Below are 15,176 nucleotides of genomic sequence, written 5' to 3' on the forward strand. Positions count from 1 at the left end.
TGTTTATATTCCTGTAGATGAAAGGGTGTGCACTGTGTGTAATGAAGGCTACATCGAAGATAAATACCATTTTTTGATGGTTTGTCGTAAGAATTACATACCTACTAAATTTGTATCATACCCTACGCGTGATAAATATAATATAACGGACGGCTAAATTCCCTGAGGCTTGATATGAGATGTGACATGAACAAAACTATTTGTAAGGTGGTTAAAACCTGGTGCCGTCGCATTTTAAGCTGTTGATATTTCATTACGCTATTTTGAATTAATACGTTGAAGCTGAAAATCATGATCAAAATCATCATACCTAACCTACCACGTTATTGTCACTGCAGCATATAATTGCATTGGATTAATATCAGTTTGCTGTTTCAGCAAAGATGTTCTATTAAAGGTCACATGCAACCAAAATCAAATATAATTAAAACACAGTTATCACTTATTCATGACATATAATATACATTGTTGGTTATGAAAAAACATATAAACAAAATTATAAGCGTACAATCGCAAATCAAAAGTGCAATAGTGTGTACTTGGGTTTACTTCCCAAGAAACGAAGCAGCAGGGATACCGAACCCAGTCAGAGCGGGTGGGTGTGCACTCAAGTGTAACGGCTGGTTCATTTACATATGCCCTCACGGCTCATTGTGGGTGTATATATAGAGATGTTGGGTTTTGTAAATACATGCCCATTTTTTGTGTATAACATTTTGCAATTGTAGCAGGGCGTGGAGTCACCCCCACAGATGACATCCTTACCTTGTCAGCTTGCTGACGGGGTTAACCTCTTTGGTCATGTGGACAAGGCGTCCGACTTCGCATCAGAAGGTCCGTCGTTCGAATTCCAGCACGGGACTCGGAAATTTTATGGCCGCTACACAATCAACAGACATCTTAACATGTCATGTGTTCAAGTATCACACCTGCCTGTCTGTGTAATTACATAATGTGACAGAGACCGAACTCGGGCTATAAATCAATGCGTTTTGTTTATGGTGTATAGCCTGATTGGTGTTAAGTTCAAATTGCATGTGGTCAGTGATCGCAGTTGTATATTGAATATTGTCATTAGCAGACTGGCAGGCAGACACACAGGTGTCAATAAAACAAGACATTGAGTTTTGTCTGTGACAACCACATATCTATATCACAGTTAGAAATTCTGTCAACGCTAAATAATGGCATTGCTTTTAAGTATCGAATTGAGAAAGTGACTCGGTAAGAAGAACGTGTGGTGAAATAGACAAATGAAATTATATAAACAGTTTATTTACTGTCATAACATATTAAAAGCTCTCGCCTGTGAGATATCAACAAAACATTAGGAAAATAGCTCACACCAAAGCCTTCACAGAGTATTCACCGGACAGCCCGCTTCCAAGTTGCGCGAACCTATTTCACTGCGCACGTGCTATGAGCGCAGCCCAGCTGTTGAAACCAGTTTTTCCCGAAAAGTCGGGGGAAAATTAGTGAATCGTTTGAACTCCAATTTCGCGCGGTTTTTTTCATCGCGTTATTTTTCAACTTTTTAAGTTGAATTTGCATTTTTGATGATTTGTTTCGGTAAGTCCATACCGAAAGGTATCAGAATCTGCAAAGTTGTGTTTTACGTTGCATGTGACCTTTAATATTGAACCATGCCTCTTACTGCCATCGGTTATAATACGCGTAAGATAAGCATTATCACCGGAACCCCGAAAAGAACGTATCTTGTAGCCGTGCTGACATTAATATGGGCCACAGCTGTACACAGTAATAAGACCATTCATCAGAGTCAGATTCGCGTTTGTGTAGATAAGATATCAGCTATCTGGAACGTGAGTGACCTTTAACACCAAGACATAACTTTGGGGACACTGAAGACACGTGATCTAATTTTATTCAGGGTCGCAAACATTTGGATCCAAGTCACGGTGGTGTGAGCCTTCATGAATAAGTACACCGTAAGTAGTAATGTACAAAACCTCTTACGTAAATCAACGTTGCACTGTTTTACCTGTTGCTGCTTCTTTGTTTTGGTGCTTTACTACGATTATAAAACTGTATATACATTGAAGCACTAATGGCGTACAATTGCCACCTGTTTCACGCATACATAGTTTAAGTACATTTATATCATTGCATGTAAATGTTGAAATAGAACTGATATAGTTATCTGATTTGTGGCATAGATTGAACAGGATTTAAACCTAGATACTGTGTCAGAAACATTAGGATACACATGGCGTATTAGACATCTGTTATTTTGATTTGAAGTGTAGTGTTTTCATTTACACTGATCTTTATTCTTCATTCAACATATTGAACTCATATTGACAAGTTGGTATTTGGGTACATGAAATCATGCTCAACTTGTTATGCGAGATACATTGAAATACAGACAAAATGTTTTATGAATGACATCATCTTTCTTACATCATATTCTTTGTTCGAGGTAAAACTATGGGCATGTGCATTAATGTCTTATTGATTTATGTGGCAAGATCCAGCTCGCAAACTCGGGAAGGGATGGTGGATCAGCCCTCTTAAAGTCAGCTCGGTTGTGGGCATAAGGAGTGGGAACGAACGTTTACAGACAGCTTCACTACATTGTTTGGTATAAGGACAGCATGTCTATAACCTATCTTTATCTTAGAAATGGCCTCGTCATTGGTGAAGGAGATTAGAATGACGTCTGACAACCTACTTTCAACGAGGGGCTGCAAGACAATGCTGGTCCCAAGTCCCCTGGTCAAGTACACCCAGCTGGTCTGCAATGATCCGTACGACAAGAACACAAACCCTGAGGTAAAGTGAAAGGATATATTCCGATATATGTCCAAAAACGTTAGTCCAGATAAACACTATGGTAACACTAGTTTTTACCCCAATAGGCTCGTGTACGCACATAATATGTTAAATAATATCATGCTAGATCCTTACTGAAGTGGTGTATATAGGGCAATGCCACATGTCTACTGGAGCAGCATATGCAACAGCATGCACCAACTACTATATATATACACTTATCCTAATTTGGAATAGGTTGCTGATGACGCATCAATGGCCTAAAGGAAACAGAGCACCAATTCAAAGAAGGCATTGATTATTATACTAATAATATGATTTGTTTGTTGCTTTACGGAGCACTCAGTCATATTCCAGCTGTATGGCGACGGTCTGTAAAGAATCGGGTCTGGACCAGACAATCCAGTGATCAACAGCATGAGTATCGATCTACGCAATTGGGATGCGATGACATGCGTCAACCAAGGCAGCAAGCACGACCACCCTCTCACAAGCATGGGATGCTGAAGGCCAATGCTAACCAAGGATCTTTACGTGTATTAAATTATAGGAACGAAGTAGGGAAGAGCGAAGCTGGTGGGCTACATTGTCTGACATAATTTGTAGTGTAAGAATCAATGCTCTAAATTTCTTGTTTCGTCCAATGAACACCACTTAGATATACTGAACCTAAAAAAACCCGTCACTTTTAAAAACCAAATGCACAATCTCGATCTTACAAGATGGTGTTTTTATTATGATACTGGTTTGTTTAATAACATGGGTTTCAATCCGAATTGACAGTTATTACCAACGTCAGTGTGTTTTCTGATGGAAAAGCATATCGTCCAACTAAAAACACCCATAAAGGCAGACGTGGTAAAAGGTTCCGTATGACATTCGTGAAAAATGCACGTGCATATCGTGACAACCCTACCAATGAAAGCAGGTCCCAAACTCGCCTGAAATCATTCTTGTTTTGGCACAATTGCCATGCCACGACTTACGAGAGACGAGAGGAACCAAGCTTTGGGACGATTGCAAGTTGGCCAGACTGCACGGGGCACAGCCAATCATTTCAGTGTTCATGTTAGGACAATCTACCGACTGCAGGAGCGGTATCAGGCCACCAGCAGAATCCAACACCGTCCTTCAGTAACATCACAACGTCAAGACGGACAGATTGTGCGCAACCATCTGCAGGATCGCTTCACCAGAGCGACGGAAACAGCACAACAGACCACTGGGACTCACAACAGACCAATACAGTGCGTCGACGTTTGCGCGGAAGAAACCTCTGCTGTCACATACCATAACGTGGCCCTATCCTCACCGCTCGTCACCGCCAAAACCGACTGCAATGGGCAACTCATCATCGATATTGGCTTTATCGACAATGGAGAACTGTGCTTTTTTCTGATGAAAGTCGATATTGTGTTTCGACAGTTGATGGCAGAGTGAGAGTATGGCGCAGGCGTGGGGAACGAGTTTCCACTCGCTGTGTGTGTGTGTGTTCGTGCGTGTGTGTGTGTGTGTGCATCATGGTGTGGGGTGCAATCCGTCTGAACCAGAGACTTGACCTCGTGATGTTCCAGAATCTAGGTCCAGGACGAGGAAATGACAGCTGCACTCTATATTGACCATATCATAAGACCTCACGTTGCACCACATTTTGGACATCAGAGAAATGACATCTTCCAGCAAGGCAACGCTCCTGCTCACACTGCCAGAGCAACATTGAACTTCCTAAGACAACATGGCATTCAAACCCTACAATGTGCTGCATTCCGTCCGGATTAAGTCCAATGGAACAGCTTTTGGACGAGATTCAAAGAAGACTGAATGACCCCCAACCAAGACCAGGCAGAGTAAGGATCCAGTGCCTATGGCCTTCATCAACTGGCTCATTCCTTATATGTACAGACGATGCAACGCCGCCATCGATGCCCATAGAGGCCACACACGATGCTGACTTTGAGGTATCCTAATGGTACCGCTTTTGGTGATTTTGTTTGTGTGAACTCTAAATGTCATTCCCGAAAAAATGTTTCCTTATTTATCAAGTTTGAACTCAATCATCCGTTTTGATGTTTAATTAGAGAAATTGTGTGTTTTAAGAAAACTATTTCGGTGTGGCGTTTCTTTTGTGGTTCAGTATATATACTACGGACTGGCCCGACATAAGTATGTGTGGCTTTGGTTTTTTACCCGCGTTCTGCTCTAAACTCCAGATTTACATCTGTATGTTGCCCGAAGCGTATCTTTTATGACGGCATTCTGGAGTCAACCTAGAAATTAACCAAGGGGTTACTTTTAAAGAAATATCAAGAAGAATTTATGTTTTCGTACAGAAAATGTGCTGAAGAAGAGACATAGTTAATATTTCCAGATGAGGTTTGTGTCCTTCCTTAAACATCTTTGATTATGACGGGCGGGGTTTGCGTTATCCTCCTCATGGGCAGGTCTACGGAGTTAGTATCAGGTCATATTGTAAAACTAATCTCGTATATGGGGAGACATTCTAGTATGTTCAAGAAATAATTGCCTAAATGGAGAGTTGTTCTGTAACATTTCCCATCGGCTTGCGTGTAAAATCAAGAGCAACGGTATAAGTGCATAGTTGACATCGAGAACATTCACTTATCCATCCGCCGTCACATTTCGTTGACGGTGTAGACGGGTCATGGCCACTCCACGGAAGGGGTGGTAGGCTCGCATACCAGACATAACAAGTCCTCGAACGACTGTTCGTCTGCTGATGGCATGTCATAGTGCTGCCGTCGTGGTTGGCGTCGCCTTCACGAATCTGTTCCGGAGGTGGATCTGCCGGATGTATCGGTCTTTGGCCGATGTCGTGACTTCTAGTCTTCCAGATCTTGGTCGGTCTTGGTTTATCCTGTTTGTTGGTAGCGGTTTATCAATTCGTTGATGGTGGCCTTGGTGCAGTTGAAGGTTCCTGCCAGCTGACGTTGTGAAGCCCCCTGTCTCGATGCGCTTGCGTATGTCTTGGCATTTCCGTGGTGGTTTTTGGTTATTGCTTGCCTACTCTGTCCAACATCGGTATTTATGCCACAATCATGCACGTGCATTTGGACCAGTGCCCCTCAATTACTTTTTCCCCCGTATTGAAAAATGCACGATTCCTGCGAAGGTTTTGGACAGAGGCGTTGTTATCAGGAACATGCTGCGTTTGGGCGAATATTTTCTATTGGGTTGAAACCTGTACTAGAATTTTTTTTTAGATACAATTCCTTTTGCCCGGAAGTGTATAGAGATGTTGAGCAGATCTAGAACCATGTGGCAGCTCCAATGACTACTTTCTCAATATGACCATATATATCATCACAATTTGAAAAAGTATTTTCGCATTAATTTTTTCAGAGACTGAATAATTGTTTAGTTTAGAGCAAGTTAACACTATTTGATTTAGTTTACAGCACGTTAACACTATTGGAGAACAATGGCTATGTTTAAGATCTTCTGATAAGCAATTATGATCACGCTTTTATAGAACTCGTATGATACATATGCAAACTTTAACACAGGGTTTTGTCGACCTTGGAACCGCCGAGAACAAGTTGATGGAAGATATCATCCTCCCTAAGGTATGTGCTATGTAGTGTTATATGTACTACCGACTAGGGATGAGAGGGAAACAACTATTGTGATAGCGATAGTCTGTTGCAACAAACTATTGCGACAATACTATTGCATACAAATGACTAGTTAAATAACCAAACTATCGACAGTTTTCCGTTCTACCATCGATTAATTGCTATGGATCGATAGGTTGATGCATTGTTACAACCCAACTGTACCGACACAAAGTAAGTCAATTAATAATTTATACGTAGTTGAAATATTAATGTATTTAAGTCAGAGCCACAAAGTACTAGATGCTACACTGCCTATACAGTACTACATGCAACACAGTCTATAGAATTCTAGATACTACACTGGCTATACAGTACTAAGGTACTTTAGATACTACACTGGCCATACTGTACTAGATGCTACACTGCCTATGGTGTACTAAATGTTACCCTAGCTATAGGGTGTACACTGCCTATGGTGTACTAAATATTACCCTGGCTATACGGTACTAGATGCTACACTGCCTATGGTGTACTAAATGTTACCCTAGCTATACGGTACTAGATGCTACACTGCCTATGGTGTACTAAATGTTACCCTCTCTATACTGTACCAGATGCTACACTGCCTATGGTGTACTAAATGTTACACTGGCTATACTGTACTAAAAGCTACACTGCCTATGGTGTACTAAATGTGACACTGACTTTACTGTACTAGATGCTACACTGGCTATATTGTACTAGATGCTACACTGGCTATACTGTACTAGATGCTACACTGCCTATGGTGTACTAAATGTTACCCTGGCTATACGGTACTAGATGCTACACTGCCTATGGTGTACTAAATGTTACCCTAGCTATACGGTACTAGATGCTACACTGCCTATGGTGTACTAAATGTTACCCTCGCTATACTGTACTAGATGCTAGACTGCTACACTGTACCTATGGCTATACTGTACTACTACACTGCCTATGGTTACCCTAGCTATACTGGCTATACTGTACTAGATGCTACACTGCCTATGGTGTACTAAATGTTACCCTACATACTGTACTAGATATATGGTGTACTACATATTACCCTGGATACGGTGCCAGATGCTACACTGCCTATGGTGTACTAAATGTTACCCTAGCTATACTGTACTAGATGCTACACTGCCTATGGTGTACTAAATGTTACACTGGCTATACTGTACTAAAAGCTACACTGCCTATGGTGTACTAAATGTGACACTGGCTGACTTTACTGTACTAGATGCTACACTGGCTATACTGTACTAGATGCTACACTGGCTATACTGTACTAGATGCTACACTGCCTATAGTGTACTAAATGTTACCCTGGCTATACGGTACTAGATGCTACACTGCCTATGGTGTACTAAATGTTACCCTAGCTATACTGTACTAGATGCTACACTGCCTATGGTGTACTAAATGTTACCCTAGCTATATGGTACTAGATGCTACACTGCCTATGGTGTACTAAATGTTACCCTAGCTATATGGTACTAGATGCTACACTGCCTATGGTGTACTAAATGTTACCCTAGCTATATGGTACTAGATGCTACACTGCCTATGGTGTACTAAATGTTACCCTAGCTATATGGTACTAGATGCTACACTGCCTATGGTGTACTAAATGTTACCCTAGCTATATGGTACTAGATGCTACACTGCCTATGGTGTACTAAATGTTACCCTAGCTATATGGTACTAGATGCTACACTGCCTATAGTGTACTAAATGTTACCCTGGCTATATGGTACTAGATGCTACACTGCCTATGGTGTACTAAATGTTACCCTAGCTATACTGTACTAGATGCTACACTGCCTATGGTGTACTAAATGTTACCCTAGCTATATGGTACTAGATGCTACACTGCCTATGGTGTACTAAATGTTACCCTGGCTATATGGTTCTAGATAGTACACTGCCTATGGTGTACTAAATGTTACCCTGGCTATGTGGTTATAGATGCTACACTGCCTTTAGTGTACTAAATGTTACCCTGTCTATACGGTACTAGATGCTACACTGCCTACAGTGTACTAAATGTTACCCTGTCTATACGGTACTAGATGCTACACTGCCTATAGTGTACTAAATGTTACCCTGTCTATACGGTTCTAGATAGTACACTGCCTTTAGTGTACTAAATGTTACCCTGGCTATACGGTTCTAGATAGTACACTGCCTTTAGTGTACTAAATGTTACCCTGTCTATACGGTTCTAGATAGTACACTGCCTATAGTGTACTAAATGTTACCCTGTCTATACGGTACTAGATGCTACACTGCCTATAGTGTACTAAATGTTACCCTGTCTATACGGTACTAGATGCTACACTGACTATAGTGTACTAAATGTTACCCTGGCTATACGGTTCTAGATAGTACACTGCCTATGGTGTACTATATGTTACCCTGGCCATATGGTACTAGATGCTACACTGACTATTGTGTACTAAATGTTACCCTGGCCATATGGTACTAGATGCTACACTGACTATTGTGTACTAAATGTTACCCTGGCTATACTGTTCAATTTCTTCATTGTTGTTACCTTGGCTTTAATGTAATACCTGTTACACTGGCTATACCGTACTAAATGGTACCTTGGCTATGCAGTACTATAGGTTACCCAAGCTGAGCAGTGCTAACTGCTACCCTGGTCAAGCATTACAGACTATTTCCGTGCTTTTGCAGTACTATCTGTTATCTTTGTTATGCAGTCCTAAATAAAACCTTGCCTTATTATTCTGTTACTTTGTCTATGCTGAGCTGTTTAATACTTTGTACATCAGTTCTCTATTTTTCAATGAGTAGATGAATCCTGGTGCAGAAAACCAAACAAATGATCATAGATTTCAGAAAGTCAGCTAATTCTTTAGGGCCTATTTCAATCAGTAATGACGAAATCGAAATTGTGAATAAATACAAGTATTTAGGCACTATCATTGTCTGTAAGCTTATTTATGGTATTTGCCCTTATTGTACTTGCTCTTAAGGTACTATTTTACAAAACATTTATACAAAGCAGTTTAACTTTTAACCTACTTTGTTGGTTTGGTAACCTGTCTGTTCAAAATAAAACTATACAACAAAATCGTTAACACAGCACGCAAAACCATTGTCACAGATTCAAAAAAATCTATCGGCCTTCTTTATGACCAGCACATTGTCAAAAAGTGCTGAGAATTGTAAATGATAGTTCTTATATTCTATTTTACGATTCTGAAGTTCTTCCATTAGGACGTCGTTTGCGCAAGCCAATAGCTATACACAAACAGCTTCCGCCATTCTTTTGTACCAGCCAGTATTAATTATCTGAAAAACAGTTAATCTTCATATTCATATTATCATCTTACCTTCATGTAAACCACTTTACACCACTGCTACTTATATCTCATTACATTAAAGCAACCTTCACACGGTTGACAACACATGTTGAACAGTGTGCACAGTCCAACAACGCGCCACCAACACCAGTTGAGTTGTCAAACTGTTGTCGAGAAATAGTATCGGTCTCTATTCTCACCAACTTTTCCTGCAAACTGTCGATGTTGTCAAACCCGAGTTTGACGTATGAAGTGTTGTCAGACTCGTGTTGTTCAGAAACAACCAATCGCAGTCAACGAAATTGTCACGTGATGTTTTGGTCATCTGGTCAACTCGACCTACAAAATGGCATCAACAATGGAAAGGTCTGACGAAGAAAGGCAACTATGCAGTTCTTAGAGGAGATCCAAAGTCACCCATGGCTCTGGAATGCATCCTCAGCTGGATACAAAGACAAGAATGCCAACCACAGGGCCTTGAACGAAATATCTAAGAAATCGGGAATGAAAGGAGGTGGGTTATTGTGACATTTCAACTCAGAACGATTTGTTGCAGACAATTTTAATAAATACATGTAACATGATATGTAATTAAATTAGAAAAAACATACTGTAATTTTCATACAAAAGGGTTGACTTTTTATTAACTTATGAAATTCTTTTTAAATACAATTCCAATATTTTGAGTTGTGCAATTTGTTAGAATAAATATGTTGATCTCATAATTCAGTGGCAGTATTTGCTAATATAAATTGGGAATTACAATCATTCTAACATACGAATGATTTGAGAAATGGTTGAACTACATGTTACCAGCCAAGGAAAAGCTATCCATTTTCTAAAACTGGTGTTCGAAAACTGAACTCAATGGCATTGCTTACATCAACAGAACACAAACGTGACTAGGAAAGTATACGAATACCAAATGCCTATATAACTTGTTTAAATGTGTTAAAGTCACGTAAACATAAACATCTTATTGTACCAGATCTCAAACAGCAATTGCTGACATTTTTCATTTCATTTCAAAATTGACGATTCCAGTGTACATATGGTATATAAGTGGTCATTAGGGCCTTCTGTATAACAACAAAATGTAATTTTCTGAATAAAATTGATATTTTATACTTATCCTGACTCATGCTTAATTGCTTGTCTTCTTCCTCTTGCGAAGATAGTGGAACACTTGTATCTCCTTATTGAAGCTCCCTTCAATAAAAGCGTACGTAAAATCACTAATCACTACTCACCAAGAGTTGCCCCTCTTTGCTGCTTTTGACGGGAAATGGCGCCACTGTTCCCCACATGCTTCACTCTCTCCTGAATATGAGCCCGACACTTGAATTTGCAGGGAAATCCAAAGTGTCTTGTGGGGAGGTTGGGAGGGCTTACCTCATGAGTCAGGATAAGTATAAAATATCAATTTTATTCAGAAAATCACATATTTTTCCTTATCCTGACTCATGCTTAATTGCTTGTAGAATCCGACGGAAAAGGAGGTGGGAAAAAGTACTTTGGATTAAATTTGTGAATTTTACGTCAATATAAACCCCCCTATGGGGGGTTTATATTGACCCAGAGGTCGAATGCTAATTTCTGCTGCTATAGCACATAAGTTCTTTCAGCTGCCTTTTAGATGGGGGGACCACAATAGTTAACTTTTGGTCCTACTTCTGTTAACATTAAAATGTGGATTTAGCGACTCCAAAGTGGAGAAGCGACCCAACTGTACGAGTAAACTTACAAGTACTGGGTTTAATACTTATGCTAGTCTTGAGACGTGCATAGAGACTGAAGCAAAACTCTGCAGAGTTGTAGGCTTGATAAGTCATGAGATAACAGAGCGAGACTACGTCTCATCTTCTGTGGGGAACTGTCAACTGCTGTGCGACAACCAGAGGGTCAAAATGGTGAATGCCTGAGACGTCCTCGGTGGCGATATCTCTCAAGTAGTGGTTAGCAAACACCATGTCCGATTTCCAGAAACAGCCCTCCATGATCGTATTCAGCGATCAATTCCCAGTTAGAGCGAGTGTTGATGCCAGTGCTCTAATTTCGTGAGGGTTAGAGGCTCTTGGAGGATCGAGTCCTGCAGCCTTGTAGGCTGGTAGTATGACAGTTCTAATCCAGATTGATATCGTAGTGCGGGAGACTTCTGTCTGTGTCGCTGTTGATATCGGGACGAAAAGTCGTTTGAATTTGCGTCTCCTCATTCTGGATCGTTGTAAATATACTTTTAATGCTCTCACTGGGCATAATGATAAGTCAAGCGTATCATGAGGTCCGAGTACGGAGGATAGTTCTGGGACGTGGAATTGTCTGTCCGGTTGACCTGGCAGTTGATTCTTGGCGATAAAATCCCATCGCAGTCCAATATGCACTGTGTTTTGATTTTCGTCAAAACGTGTTCTCTCGTAATCTAGAGCATGAATTTCAGACATCCTGGCTGCTGTTGTTAAGGCTAGCAGGAACAGCGTTTTCTGTGTCAAGAATTCAAAGGATGTTGTTTCCAGTGGTTCTCACGTCACTTGTGAGATGTTTGAGAACGATATTGAGGTCCCATGCTGGAGCGTGAAATCTCTGTTTTTTGATCCTACAGTTTATAAGAGCATAACAAGGCCAGTAACTCTGGTACCTTGGTTAGTTTTGCACCCGTCCTCATAGTGATCACTGAACTCAGTGCCACTAGGTACGTTGAAAGTGTAGACCCTTTTAGACGTTTGGTTTGTCGTAGGTGACAAAGATAGTCACTTGAGGATGTGTAGCATTTCTAGCTGTAAATCCCTTTTTAGCAGCGTAGGTCTCAAAACTGCGCCACTTGTCGTCGTACAAGTTGTGTGTAGAATTGCGTAAAGCAAGCGTGACTGCTTTCGCCGCTCTGGCTGAGTAACCTCTCTTGTTTAAACATGCCTTGATACAGTCCACACGTGTAGTTGGAATGCTCCTGGGTTGCCGTGCGCTTGGTTTGTGTGAGGATGTACTAGTAGATTCGACCGCTCTGGTAGTTGCAGTATTGGTGGTCTGAGTTCTTGTATGAGAATGGGGAACCACATTCTCGCTGGCCAGTAGGGCGCGACCAAAATCATTTGGAGGCCCCTTGTCTGGCTGATTTCCTGTAACTCCCTCGGTAGTAGCGCTGGCGGAGGAAATGCATACGCGTTGAGGCCTTCCCAGGAAATGCTGAGAGCGTCCGTTGCCCACACTCGTGGATCTTGGACTGGAGAGACGAATGTTGTTAGCTGATTGTTGAAGCGTGTGGCAAATAGGTCTATTAACGGAGCTCCTATTTCCTTGATAATCTGTGTGAAGATTTCTGGATGGAGCATCCATTCTGTCGGTGATGGTTGAGTTAGACGGGAGAGTGCATCTGCTAAGACATTCTGGGAGTGACATGCTCTTACATGGATGTTCAGATCGTCGATTAGGTCGAACAGTTGAAAGCAGAGATTTAGTAGGTTCAATGATCTTGTTGAGCCTTGCTTGTTTGTATAAAACGCCACTGTTGAGTTGTCTGTGTGTACCATGAATTGCGCATTTTGTGGAATGGTGCTCCAATGGAGTAAGGCGTTGATGACTGCTTACATCTCTAGCATGTTGATGTGCAGACTTCTCTCTTCCTGGTTCCATATCCCTGCTGCCGTCTGGTTGTCGAGATGTGCTCCCCAACCTTGGAGTGACGCGTCTACTTATAGATGGGTCTTGAAATCCGGCTCTGCTAAATAGATGCCTTCGCAAACATTCGACCTCTGGGTCCACCATAGTAGATGAGGTCTGAGGTAATTTGGTAGACCGAAGGGTTGTAGGTCGTCGAGATGAGCGTTGATGAGGACCTGTAACGGGCATAACTGTAGTCTGCCTCTGGCTGTCATGTCTTGTGCGGACGTGAGGAGACCCAACAGACTCTGTCACTGTTGTAGTGGCAACGGAGAGAGTAAGGCTTGAGGGATCATCTGTTGAATCTTGAGCCATCGGTCCTCTGGCACGACGATACGGTTCTGCGTTGTGAGAAATCTGATGCCTAGAAACTGCAGGTCCTGCGTAGGTTCTAGGTCCGACTTGAGTAGATTCACTAACCATCCTAGCTGTGTGAGTAGATTGATGGTGAAATTCAACTGTAGTTTGAGAGGCTCTGGATCTTGATCTACTTGATTCCCGTCGTCGATGTAGAATGCACTGCGTAGCCCTCGATGATGTAGATATGTGACTATGGGTTTCGTTACTCTTGTAAACAACCAGGGGGCCGATGATATTCCAAATGGCACGACCTTCCATTGGTAATGTAGCCCGTCCAGTGTAAATCTGAGGTACTTTCTCGAGTCGGGATGTATCGGGATATGCAGGTAAGCATCCTGTAGATCTATACTGGCCATGTAGTCCATCGGACGGACGAGGTGGGTTAGTTGAGGTACATGTATCATGCGGAACATGGGCGGTCTGCGTAGATAATCCCTGTTGAACGTGCTCATATTGTAGATGAGTCGGAACTTTTCTTTGGGATTTTTCTTTGGCACTAGGAAAACTGGGGAGTAGAAACCTGGTTCGATGTTGACTTGATCCACGATTTCTATGGCCTGCTTGGTTAGAAGAGATGAGACAGCCTCTCGTAAATTCTCTATCTGATGTGCCTTGAAGTCGAACTTGTGAGGGTTGTAGAGACTGTTGGATAGGCGTGGCCCGTAGTTGGATGCAATATCAATGTCTTAGGCTGTTGGATACGTATGGATCTTGTAGTATTCCCCAGTTCTCCCAGTGGAGTTGTAGACGTCCACCCACTTGTGAAGGTTGTACAGGAACGGCTGGGGATGGAAGACTCCAGTCGTTCCGAACCCGTCTTTCATCATTGATAATTGCGGGAGCCTCTGGGTGCCCTGCCTCGTCCGGATCCTCCCCTGTAGTTGCCGGATGGGCGGCAAAAAGAGTCCTTTCCGCCTCTGGAGCTAGCCACTTTCCTGTCTCGTGCCCTCTGTAGTCCAGGAAACTTGGATCTTCCTGAATAACGCTGGGTTGTCTGTCTGATGACGCTGGCCAGAGTGTCTATAGACTTTATCATGAGGACTTCTCTTGAATCCTTGGTAACTTCCTTAGCAACCCTGTCGATTTCTCCAGCGAGGATGGATGGAGTTGACCACGGGCTGTGTAGAGTGATGACGTAAACTGTTCACCCCAACTGCAGGCTGCGAGTAGACCTTGATGACGAGCCAGAGTTAGTGCTGCGGAGATGGATGAAAGGTGATCTGTCATGAACTGTTGGTCCTTCTTCTGCATAAGGAGGGCCGAATAAATCATTTTCTCTTCTTCCGCAGTGGAATCTCGAAACTTGGCGATGAGCGTTTCGTTGATTGTCCTAGATCTGTTGAGGCCGAAGAACAGTCTTCTGGTCATAGTCTCTACTTGAGCCAGCTTGCAGTCCTCAATCTTGTATGACTTGGCCTTGGCATTGCTGATTACTTTA

At 42.0% G+C, this 15,176-nt stretch overlaps 1 protein-coding gene across 1 annotated transcript in view; it reads left to right on the top strand.

Annotated features, from left to right (window-relative positions):
* The first annotated feature begins 1,842 nt into the window (after positions 1-1,842).
* The window catches only part of LOC124286933 (probable inactive 1-aminocyclopropane-1-carboxylate synthase-like protein 2), a 29,826-nt gene continuing 16,492 nt past the window's right edge, over positions 1,843-15,176 (top strand). The window contains exons 1-3 of the mRNA XM_046723392.1: positions 1,843-1,949; positions 2,642-2,793; positions 6,318-6,377. Coding sequence (XP_046579348.1) covers positions 2,644-2,793; positions 6,318-6,377 — 210 coding nt within the window. The 5' untranslated portion in view covers positions 1,843-1,949; positions 2,642-2,643. The remainder of the gene's footprint in view (positions 1,950-2,641; positions 2,794-6,317; positions 6,378-15,176) is intronic.

The sequence above is a fragment of the Haliotis rubra genome, unplaced genomic scaffold, assembly GCF_003918875.1.
Source record: "Haliotis rubra isolate DU_JTF1 unplaced genomic scaffold, ASM391887v1 Scf1103, whole genome shotgun sequence".
Lineage (NCBI taxonomy): Eukaryota > Metazoa > Mollusca > Gastropoda > Lepetellida > Haliotidae > Haliotis > Haliotis rubra.